Raw genomic sequence first — 12503 nt, 5'->3', positions numbered from 1 at the left:
AATTCATAAATTTCTTATAAAAGTGATTGGTAAGAGTTATAGGAAGCATTTTGCATGATGCTTCCTATATCTAACACTCATAACATAGGCAGGAGACCTGGATGAAACTTGACTAAAACAAAACCAAACATTTCAGAGTGAGTTTGAAGATTATTTTCCACTTAAAATGAAGAAATACCAGAGTTAATTCATAAAGGATTGAGGAAAGATGCAGATCATTTAAAATTGAACCTGTGTTTTTAAGACATAGAGATAATTCTACGAGTATTTTAATCCCTTTAAGCATAATCAAGTGCGATGCATGGTGTGCTAGCTTATATTTTCTTGGGTCTGGTTAATGGTGGCAAGGAAAGTGGGGCCTTTAGAGACATAAAGACACATGCTGCACACCACATTGCACCTGGATGTAGTAGCGACCCAGATTTCAGACATCACTGTGCAGGAAATAAACTTCATTCATGCTGGAGTCGGCAACCCAGACAGGAAAGTGATGGTAAGGATCTTGGGAAGTTCATAACAGACGGCACATATAAATTAGACCTCAAAAAAAAAGCTGATTTAAAAATTTAAAAACCTTTGATGGAATAAAGGCTGTTTTCTTAATACTTGAGTAGAAAAACCAACAACTCCCTTGCTCTGGTTTAGGTGGTAAGCCATCCGTCTGGAGTCCTAGAACTTCGCATGAAAAAGCGTAACTTTAAAATGGCGCCAGGGCAGTACGTCTTGCTACAATGCCCATCCATATCCTCACTGGAATGGCACCCATTCACCCTCACCTCCGCGCCCCAGGAGGACTCCTTCAGTGTGCACATCCGGACAGCAGGAGACTGGACGAGAGCTTTACGTAAGGCCTTTGAGGCGGAGGGACAGACCATCAAGGAGCCCCGGAGCCTGCCAAGGTTGGATCCCATTCCTTTTTTAGGTATAAGTTGGAATATTTTTAAAAGTACGGTATTTTAGTGTATCAACATGCTACCGAATTTAGTAATATCTTTATTCTAGATGGTGAGTTTGAGTCCATTTTTTAAAATTAGAGAATCCATATAAAAATATAGTCATTAAGTTTGGAGGGAGTCAAAATTATGGATTGTCATCTGCTCAGAAGACAGTGCCCCTAACTTCTGCGTTGTTCAGGAGTCAACTGTAATTTAGTAGATTTCTGATACAAGCAAGCACATTTCTTTAAAAAAAAAAAAAAAATGTCCAACAAAAGCAGGCGAAGGAGAAAAGGAGAATTTTGCTTTCCCAGCTCCAATACGTCACTTGGCTGGGTCTACACAGCCTGCAGTGAGTAAGACAGTCCTGTGAACTTTCTGCTGTTAGTCTGAAGTCTTTTCATTATATTTGTAGAGGATAAGAAGGATACTTCATGGTCAGAATTAGTCTGGCAGACCCCATACACTAGAGAAAGAACTAAACAGTTACAGACTGAAGCTCATCAAATGACAAAATGATCTGAAAATCAAGAAAGTCAGTGGTGTCATGCGGTCAGTCCCACATGCATGTATATGAGTATTAATTAACCTCCACTGCGTGCCAGAAATGTAGAGATGGCAAAACATTGCCTCCATTCTCTAGGACATCAAAGGTCTAATGCAAGCAAATGATTTAATTTTGCTACAAGGGAGATGTGCAAAGGGTAGAGCTGAGAAGGGTAGAAGACCACTGATGCCACCTGGATTCGTTTCCGAGGATTGTCGTGACAAAGTACCACAAACGAGGTGGCTTAAAACAATAGAAATGTACCATCTCACTGTTCTGGAGACTGTAAGTCTGAAGTCTAGGTCTCAGCAGGGCTGTGCTCCTGCTGAAACCTGTGGGGAAGAATTCTCCCTTGCCTCTTCCTGCTCGCTGGTGGTTGGCCAGCAGTCCTTGTTTCCTTGACTTCCAGCCACAGCATTTCAGCCTCTGCCTTTGCTGCCACATGGTGTTCTCCCCTCTGGTGTCTGCATCTCTGTGTTTCTGTGGCCTCTTCTTATAAAGACACCAGTTGTGTTGGATTAAGGGCCCACCCTCCTCCAGCATGACCTCATCTTCACTTGATTAATTTTATCTGCAACAACCTCTTTTCCAAATAGGTTCCATTCGAAGGTACTGAGGGTTAGGATTTCCACATATCACCTGGGGGACACAAGTCAATCCAAAACAGCATTCTAGTCACAAAAGGCCGGGCACATGACAAGTCCCAGTGTAAACTACCACTCCTTGGCTCCTTTGAATAAACAGTGGCTTAAGCTCAATTCCTGCTCACTACAGAGTTACCCAATAAACACACAAAGCCCATGTTTAGGGCCCCAGTTAAACAGGGACACACACACACACACACACACACACACACAAAGTGTTGAGAAAAACATTTGTGAGAGAATTTAATATTTCAAAAGAAGTATCAAGAGGTTCTCTCTTCTGCCATGCTTGGAGGGTATCAGGAACTGCCAAGCAGTGGTCATGGCCATAAGAAATTGAGTGGTGAATACCGTAAGGACACACCTAGAATGGGACTTCCTGGGGCCAGATGCTGTCTGTCCTCTTCTGGACGGCTGGTGCCGAGAACAGTGTCTGACACGTCGTGGGTACCAAGCAAATATGTGACGAAGGAATCCATGCATTCCTGCACCCAATAGGGGTGCTTTAGCTCATTTAATCTGACAAATATTTACAGGTGCCACACTAGGCACTGGAATAAATTGAAGGCACAGATTCGAATCGGCTTATTGTTCCTTTTCCCCCTTCCCATGGGACACCGAACTGTAACTATGTAGCACTGGGCTTGGCTGTGTTTAGTGAATGGGAAGAACCATACGCCTTCATTTCAAACATTGGTACGAAACAGAGGTATGATACCAAAGCAGACCAGGGCCCCTAGTCAGATGACATCACCTGACTAGTCCATTCAATGATCTTTTCTTTTTCATCATGGAAAAGAAGCAATGTAACAGAATTCCAAGGTGCAGAATGCAGTGTAAATGCTTAAAATCAGGAAGAAAAGTAGGTACACAAACACACATACACCGCTTGTCCCTGCCCTCTCCTTGGCATTGCCAAGCCAGATACTTCCATCCTATTTGCTAGCCTGGTCTCTGCTCTGGGTGTACACAGTATCCAGTCTACCAACCAGCCTCCTCCTTCACACACCAGCTAGCATTTCAGCCAATTCTCCGACAAAAACTCGGAACGTGTGTCTCGGTAGTCCATATGCTTTCTCTCGATGGAGTGCACCATCCGCTTGAGGCCGGATGTGATCTCCTCCACCACTGCCTGGGCTCCTGGGCGCCACTCCCCGCTCCCTCAGTGCACTCGGCCACGCCTGCAGCTTCTTGTTTTCTCCCACACGGAGCACACTCACCTCAGTGCTTTTGCCACTGCTGGTCCCTCTGCGTGGAACGCTGTTCCCCAGATCCCTGCTTGGCTGCACCCTCTCTCCCCCAAAATCTCTGCTCACGTGTGTCCTTCTAGGGAAGCCTTTCCTTCCCACCTCATAGGAAACAATAACCCCGGCTGACACTCGGTAGCCACCGGGCCCCAGCCCAGCTGCCTTCTCCTCCACAGTCCTTATCACCACCTGACACACGAGGTATCTGCTTGTTGATTTGTTTACCATCTAGCTCCCCACACGAGCACGGAAGTGCCGTGAGGAAACGGAATGTGTTTAGGTTCACTTTGACATCCCCAGTACCTGGAATAGGCCCACGTAGCTTGCGCTTTAAATACTTACTGAAGGAATAAAAGTGAGTCGTAAAGAGTGCAGCGTCCCTTCATTTGCTTCATTCATTTCACCTCTGCCTCTGTATACATGCCAGCACACGTTATTAGCAGTCAAACCAAAACACGAAATCAAAAACAAACCAAACCTGAAGCTTGTTTACATCCTCACCATAGTCAGGATTTCATTGGACTTCCCTTGGATGATTTTATTTCTCAGCATTGTTTCACTTTTGAATTCAGTCAAACACATTGGGGAGAGCAATGTCCATTTTCACTGCTTTGGATCCAGAAAGGATTTAATCCAGTTCAGGAATCTGTGAGATGAGTGGTGACTAAAGAGCCTGGAGGAAAAGCAAACCCAGGCAAGAGCCAAGAAAAGCCATCCTCTGAGCCCAGGAGAAAGGGAAAGAATGTGAGCCCTTTTAGACTTTGCCTTCTGCAGTAAAAAGGACCGATTCCCAGAGTTGATACTGGAGTTTTCAGTGATTTCACCTGCTGCCTGGAGCCAGGGGCTCCAGAGTCAAACAGCCTGAGTTCAAAGCCCCACTTTGTGCGTGATCCTGGAGAATGTATGTATCACCGTGCCACAGTTTCCCCATCTGTAAAATGAAGCCGATAGTAACAGCACCTCAGGCTTTGTTTAGGATTAAATGTGGCAGTCTGTGTAAAGCCCTTAGCACGATGCATAATAAAGAAAAGTTAGTGATGATTATTAGCAAAATCAGAAAGGTCACCTCCTGCAGAGATGACAGTGAAAGTGATGACTCAATAGGGAGAATGATGTAGATGAATAAAGGTCACAGGTTGGAAGAGACAAGACTGGGGGTTGATGAGGTGTGTGGGGGGTGCTGCTGGCCATAACCAACCAGGATGCTAGACAGCGAAGCGTTTTCTAAGCTGCGTTAGTAGAAACTCTGTATCTAAATCAAAGAGAAAATCGCTGAGTGAACTTGAAAAACGAGAATTCGAGTAAAGGACACCGGTTCAGGATTGTGAGGCGTCTTGAGGAATGGAGATATTTTGGTCCCAAAAAGAACAAGTAGGGTGTCACCATAGCTACGAATGACTAATTAAATGCCTGAGATGCAGGAAAAGGGAAAAGACCCGGTATGTGTTTCTCAAGAAGACAAAATCCTTTTTTGTCAGAAGGCAGATTTCTGTGAGACATGAGAAAAAAATCTCTAATGCTTAGAGCTGCCCCTAAAAGGAACAAAGTGCCCTGCAATTTAATATCAGAAAATGTCAAACTACCAGGGATGTGGCAGGAAGGATTACTACGTTAGCAGGGAAATTGGAATAAATATTTTCTCCTGCCACTTCCAGCTTAGATTCTGAATTCTAATTACGTAGAAATTCATTTAGTATGTATTTCTGTGGATTGTATGACACAATTCTTCCTTGGGTTTGTTGTCTTTTCAAATCAGTGTCAAATCCCAAATATGACTAATTATAAAAAACAATTAACAATAAGACATTTTAATCTATCGACAGTTTCTTTTTCTCTGTCTCAATTCCCCTTATTTAATTATTTATAAAATAATCTACAGAGGGCTGAGATACTAACTCTTCCTGGTTAATGACCTTTATTTTTATTCTTCCATTTCCATATATCAATATGTAGTAAAGCCTTAGTAATTAAGGTTAACTTGAGGAGAGTTCATTTGAATTATTAGGAGGTTTGGCATATGGAATGTTTTTAAATAAACCCAATTGAACTTTCATGACACATCATGAGCCCAAATGGGCCAACCTGGGGTGCCTTCAACAGACACTCCTTAGGGAACGGTGATGAATAACTTAAAACCCTTTTAATTAGCATATCTTTGTTCATATGTAAATGTGTGCTTTTGGAATAGTTGAGGTTTTTAATACATTCTGCTGACTAAAATATTTTGAACATTCCCTTCGCGATTTATTCAACAAACTGTTACTGATCAACTCCGTACCAGAGAGCAGGCGAGACTCTGGGATGCAGTGGTGAGAAAACACACGCACAAAACAAATCATGCACACACACTTCAAAACAAGTGTAAAATTACAACTGTGGTGAGGACTACAGAGGAGGGGTACATGGTGCTATACGTTATATAAAAGGGGATTTAACCTAGTCTAAGGGTCCATGAAGGCTTCCCCAAGGGAATGACGACTGACGCAACCTAATGAAAGGGAAACTTAACCAAGTAAGGGGACATGGGAGAAGTTAGGGCAGGGGGTTCCAAGTGATTCATTACTTGGATTATCACGTGCAAAGGCCTGGTGGCAGAATGGGGTACTACGTATTTTAGGAAATGAAAGAAAAGCTAGAACGTGTGGGTCCTGAGAAACGGAGTAGAATCCAGGGGCCAGTCCATTTAGGACCATGTTAAAGACAATCACATCAATTCGATGAATATGCTTATACAGAAAAATTTGCTAAGCGAAGATAAAACATCAGTGCCACCCCTGGCCTAATTATTGCAGAATTTGAGTTTGCATAATCTAAAATAACGAGTTTTAGAAATTGCACGTAACTGACCAATTATCTCAACATTTTTTGCTTATTCCAAACAAATGACTTCCAGTAGGTTAAAATTATATAAATATATGGTACTAAGGTGTGGGACCGAATAAATAAATACAGGGGAGAAATACACTCGCAAAAGGACAGATAAGCCTTCTGAACCACCTTGATGCTTCCGCTTTGTTTGTCTGATGGCAGCTAGCGAAACAAAAAGGAAAGAAAAGGCCTCTTCTACCAGGCTTGAGGATGCTTGCAACCACACACATTTCTAAGAAATCTAAGAAGAGTGTGCCACGTGGAAGTGGCATGAGCTCGACCCGGAGGAGTCAGGCATTGTCCTGTGATGAATGGCACCTGTGCCGGACTGTCTGGTCACCCCCCCATGAGGCAGGCCCCGATATCCTCATGCTGACTTCAAGCTCACCAAATAGGGCATTCTGTAGCACAGAGCCAGCCTGCCTGCACACATTTGCAAATATATCTCATAAAAGCACTGGCTTAGGATGGCTTTATTTTCAAGAGCCATACACCTAGCTAGACTTTGTTATTGCAGGTTGGCAGTGGACGGGCCATTCGGAGCGGCGCTAACAGACGTATTTCACTACCCGGTGAGTGTGTGCATCGCTGCAGGAATCGGGGTCACCCCCTTCGCTGCTCTTCTGAAATCTATATGGTACAAATGCTGTGAGTCACAAACCCAGCTGAAGCTGAGCAAGGTATGGAAAATAATCATTAGTTCACCCTTCTGTGGATTAAAATGCTCCATGCCCTTATAGCTATCATCTGCCAACTCTTGGGGAGGATTTTAATTAACAATGAGGGATAAACTCAAGGATCCTTAACTATACTTATGTTCTTAAAAATCTCCATTCAGTATTACATTTATGAGAAGGGTTATGTCTAATCTTGTTAAAGATGAAAAGACATAAATTTTATTGCTTCATTGCCATTGCAGGACGAGTAATTGCTCATGTCAGTAAAATATGGACAGGCTGCAAAGGGCTATGTGACTGGGCTGCAGTTAGTAATATTCACAGGCAACTTTTTCCTTGGTCTCTTTAGCTTGATACTCTGGTTGCAAGTGTACAATTCAATATCTTCCGCTCATGGACTCAGGGTCTTAAGGAGAAGTGAAAATGCCATAATTGGCATTCATTGGTTTTTCTTACTTGGTGTTGCCATCCAGCTCCGAATATCCCTTTGGTCATCTCTTGTACATTCTCTGACTAGATCCTCCAAATTGCCTTTCTTCCTTTGTCCTAGTTAGAGACTCTGTCCCCCCCTTTAACCCTCCTAAGATCAGCAGCAGATCCTAGAGCACAGGGGAAAGGGAGCCCTGCTGGCACCAAGTGGTGTCCTCTCAGGGACACCCAGTTTGTCAGAAGAGCTGGTTCTGGTGCTGATTCTGCCACTTCTTTTCTGGTTGACACTTTGGCTACAGTTTCCTCATCCATCAAAGACAGATGCTTGATTAGATCACCATGTCTCGGTGTGTGTTCTATGGAACGTGAGTCAGATGATATGGCCCACTAAAGAAAATTCTGCAGTCAAATGAACTTAAGAAATGCTACTACAAATCCCACTCTAGAAGAGTCACATTATCCATTTGCATATTAAATAAGTTCTGTAGGAAAAACCTCATTCAGTTTGCTTCACCCTTCCCAAGCTTATTTAGCCACGGACACTTTCTTCAGCAAACATTTACTAAAAAATAACGTTCTGGGAAGCACTGGGGGTGATGCCAGACTAGCAGATCTCTAAAGTGGGGCTTTCCCAACTACGAGGTAAGAGTAAAATTAGCTATCATTTCATGAGTTTCCAAGTGACAAGCGTTTGACATCCATTTTCTTATTTGCTTATCATATTCCTCCTAACAACCTTATAAAGTAGATAATACAAGACCTGTTTTCCAGTTAAGAAACCTGAAGCTTAGAGGGACTAAAGTGACTTTCCTGAAAATACATGGGTAATAAAAGGCAGAGTCAGGGCTTCAACTCAGGCCCATCTAGCTCTTTCCATGACGTAACCAGCACAAAGCAGATGACATAGCCAACACGCCATCGTACTGTGGGAAGACTGTGGGGGTTCACAGTCAGAAAATCTCCCTCAGCTGGTTCCACTCTCACTGGCAGCATCACCCTGAGTGAATCAGTTCCCCTCTCTGAGCTGGGTTTCCTGATCCACACAATGGAGGAAATAAGAGTCCATATCGAACCGGAACGTGAAGCAAACACAGAGAGCTAGTAAATTCCAGAATGAGAGTTGGATCCAGGCGCTTCATGTGCTAAAGCCTGTCTTCTTTTCTCTATACCACAATAAGTTTAACAAAGAGTCTTCGTCTATCTGGGCTGCTATCACACAGTACCCTAGGGTGTGTGGCTTAGAAACAACAGAATGTATTTCTCCAATTCAGGATCAATGTACTGGCTGACCTGGTATCTGATGAGAGCCTGCTTCCTGGTCTATAGATGGCTGTCTGCCTTCTAGCTAGACTTTCCCATCACCCAGGGCAGAAGGCGGCATGGTAGCTCTCTGGAATCTTTTCTTATTTTTTTTTTTTTTTCAATCAGCAAGACTCAAGTTTGTTGGCTTGCAGTTTGCAACTCAGGAAGGAAAAAAACACATATTGAAGTCTGTAAGTCTTTTATAAGGGCCCTAATCCAGTTCATGAGGGCTCCGCCTATATACCAAATCCCCTCCTAAAGACTCTATCACCAAATGTCCTCACATTAGGGGTAAGGCTTCAGCATACGAATTCTGGGGGCACAGAAACATCCAGCCTATGGCACAAGGCAAGCAAAACACCTCCTGTTTTATGCATTTGGACCCCACGACGATGCTTTGTTATAGTCAGTGATGATTTCTCAGTGCTCTTAAGCTGTTTCTTTCCTCTTGTTGTCACCTAGAAAAATGCGCTTATGGAGGTGGCTCATTGCTTCGTGGTTTCCATTACACTAAACAAGATGTTTCATGTGACCTGATTATGATGGATTGTGTGTCTCACTTGCATTCACTTTTTCACTCAATGAATAGTCAGCACCTAGTATGTGCAAGGCCCTCTTGTACCGATGTGAAGAGCCCATCACTGTCCTCAAACCAGACTTACAATACCCTCGCCCTTCTCTCAACATCTTTCTCCCACCCAGTGTATGTTCACAGCATATGTTGTTTCCCCTAAAAGACTCTGAGCTCTTTGGGTATCTTCATAATCACACACACACACACACACACACACACACACACACACACAGTGTCTACAAATTTTGAATAAATCCATGCTCAAATAAATGTCTGTGTGCCCAAAAAAATGAAAAAATGGCGTCTCTACAATTCTCTATAAGATTCTAGATTACTAAAGTCAATTCATTTTTTTAACCCAAAAGGCTATTTGTCCAGTAACTTTACAATTAAAATAATACATCCCAATTATTTTACTACAAACAGAGAGGGAAAATTCTTATAGGAATTCACAAAATCTTAAAGTCCACCTAGGAACCCACAAAATCTTAACGCTGCCTCCTCTCTCACCGTTTCATTGTTATCCCTGGGCTCTGTTTTGAGGATTTCTCAAGGCTGTTTCAGAGGGAGGGTTAAGCAGTTACCACAAAACTGTAAAATAAGGACACTGATCTCTATTCCAAAACACAGAAACCAGAGAATTGGAAATAAAAAAAAAACAGTGTTTTGTACAACATAAAAATTTGGGGTAATATTAGGTCAATGTTCAGCTGAAAACTAAGGTAGAAATAATGGTATATGGGAAAAGGGAAGCTAAAAGCATAGAATCACAAAATAACTTGAGGGGCCTTAACCTCCTAGCTTTGCACCTGACAATGAAAATCAGCGTCTGTACTTAGTGTGGGAAGTGATTTGTCTGCAGTGGCCCAGCAAGTTAGCCTCTGAGTTAGGATGGGAGCATGTGTTTCTGATTTCAACGTCTAAGCTCTTTTATGAAAGAAATGAGATTTCGTACTATTGAAAGTTTCGGCTGAAAATGACACTTCAGATCCACTCCCTTGGAGTCTGTATGCATGGGAAAAGTTTAAGTAAAGCTTCTCTGTTGTAAAGAAACTTTGTGTCTGTTTGAGTACAGCTATCATTAGTCTTATGTAACTAATATTTGTCAGGGCCGCCCACATGCTTTTGAGATATAAATACTATTCCTTCCACTAAACTGTCAGCATCTATATAATTTTTAAAGTACAGCAGAGCAAAGCAGTATATAGTTATCTAACAGCATCTTCACAATTATAGATCTAGGCTCTAGTTTTCAGATTGTTCTCTTCTGTGATAAGGAAACAGGAAAAAACAGCATAGGAGTTCAGAGCTGGAATTTTAAGCCTAAATGGTTAACTGCAGTGGCTTTTCTCCTCCCCATGTGAAACACCAGTTGGCACAAAGGCACACATTTTTACACGCAAGCCTCGTACCGCCTGCCGCTGCTTTGGGATCGTGTGTAGTACTTTCTATTTGAACCTGGTCTTCTAAAATTCCTTTCTAACGATCTTTTCTTTTTAAAGACAGTGGGGAGGAGGTGGAGAGGAAGGGAGAGGAGGAGTTAGGAGCAGACTTCCCAAGAAGGCCAAATAACAATACGTATAATGATGGCTTGCTGTGAAGAAAATGAGGGAAAGGTGTGATACGAAGGTCAGACAATCAAATTCAAGAACTTTCCACCGTGCACTTACAGGTGGAAAGTTCGCCAACTTGACTGTCTGACCTTTGTATATTAAAGGGATATTTTCAACACAGGAGTAAGAGCCAAATTTCACTTAGTGGAAGGCAGATGAGAACACAAGGCTCCTTTGGGACGAGCGAAGGGGTTGTGTGTGAGTGGCTGAGAAGTCTGTGATGCAATGTGGAGGGAGCTGAGTGCTGATGGGTATAAAGGCCCCACAGCAATGAACGTCCTCCAACTCCTGCCTAACAGGTATGATTAATTCTACATCACACTCAATTTGTGAAAAGGGCTTGAAAAAAATTAGGACAGTTTGCTTGTGCAAACTGTCAGGATGATGAATGAAACAGGTGTGCACGTGTGGGGAGGGAGTGAGAAGATTGCTGACATAAATATATTGGCTTCCACATTTTAGTTCTCCCCACTATCACAGCCATATCATTGAGCTGAGAGGACTGCCAACTGGACGACTGGGTTCATTTTCTTAACTGCATGTGTAATCTTCAGACTATAATAAAATAGATTACAGAAAAACTGAGAGAATCTAATTTCTTCATAAATTGTCTTCCTTCATCAGCTCAATAATACATAACCGCGATAATGGGTATTTATAGTGTGTCCCATGCAAAATGGCCTTTGGGTTCTTAACCTAATAATAAACAGATAATTCAAATAAAAAGACAGCATGGGCCAGTGGGAACAAGGCAGAGGCCAAGAAAGGCAAAAATCCATACTCTACTTAAATATATTAATGAAACAAAGAAGGGCCTGCTCTCTTTTCTAAAGAATGAAAAATGCATTTAATTTACTCTGTTTAGTTTGAGAAATTATTTACTTTCACTTCCCCTCACGCTGGAGCTGTGGCTACCCCTGGAATTCATCATCTCTCCTCACCACCGAGTGCATCGTCATAAATTGAACTGGGGAGCACGAGGCCACGTTTGTCTCTCTGGAAGACACATGTGCTTCTCATCTGTCACCAGATGGCCTCAGAAGACTTCAGTCCCCCATCAGGCCTCACCACAGCCCTGTGGGGAGGTGACTGGTATTAATATTTTTAATATCGTGGTTTATTAACCACACGAGCCATACAAGACTACAGTGTCCTTGTAAAAGATTCAAATAAAATACTCCGTCCAAAATCTCCCTTCATTAGTCTCCCTCCCCAGACTAACTATCACCACCACTTTGTCCCCAGGGGGCTCCCCATTAAACAGTTCAGAGCATCTTATGCATCTTATTCCATTCCCTTTCCATATGCAGGGTGTTATTTTATTTTCACATTAATAGGAATGGGGGTAGGAAGAAGGAAGGGGGAGGGGGAAGGGAAAAAGAGGGGGAGGGAGGGAGGGAGGGAGGGAAAGAGAAAGGAAGAGGCATGCCCTTTGTTTTTACTTTCTTTATAAAATGGCTTGGAGCACGTTCAGTCTCAATAACTACTGACTTCATTTTATGTAGTGCCTTCAGAGTATTTTGTATTATTACTATCCCACAATTTATGTAATTATTCCATTAGGAGTGAACATTTTGATTGGCCAACAATGTCACAGGGCAAAACAGCAGTATAGCCATGAAATAGTTAACATTAAAGATAATGGCTTTAAGAAAAAGTCTTAAGGA

The 12503-nt window shown here is 42.5% G+C and overlaps 1 protein-coding gene across 3 annotated transcripts in view; it reads left to right on the top strand.

The window, feature by feature from the left end:
• Nucleotides 1–12503, top strand: part of NOX3 (NADPH oxidase 3) — a 63669-nt gene that overhangs the window by 28448 nt on the left and 22718 nt on the right. For 2 of the 3 annotated variants that reach the window (XM_074333736.1, XM_074333734.1), the window contains 2 exons: nucleotides 646–899; nucleotides 6759–6921. In XM_074333736.1, coding sequence (XP_074189837.1) covers nucleotides 646–899; nucleotides 6759–6921 — 417 coding nt within the window. The remainder of the gene's footprint in view (nucleotides 1–645; nucleotides 900–6758; nucleotides 6922–12503) is intronic. The other variant, XM_074333735.1, reaches the window with a different exon arrangement.

Source organism: Rhinolophus sinicus, linkage group LG05 (genome assembly GCF_036562045.2).
Source record: "Rhinolophus sinicus isolate RSC01 linkage group LG05, ASM3656204v1, whole genome shotgun sequence".
Taxonomy (NCBI): Eukaryota; Metazoa; Chordata; class Mammalia; order Chiroptera; family Rhinolophidae; genus Rhinolophus; species Rhinolophus sinicus.
Note: the sequence above shows the minus strand (reverse complement) of the source record. Positions and strands in the feature narration are given on the sequence as shown.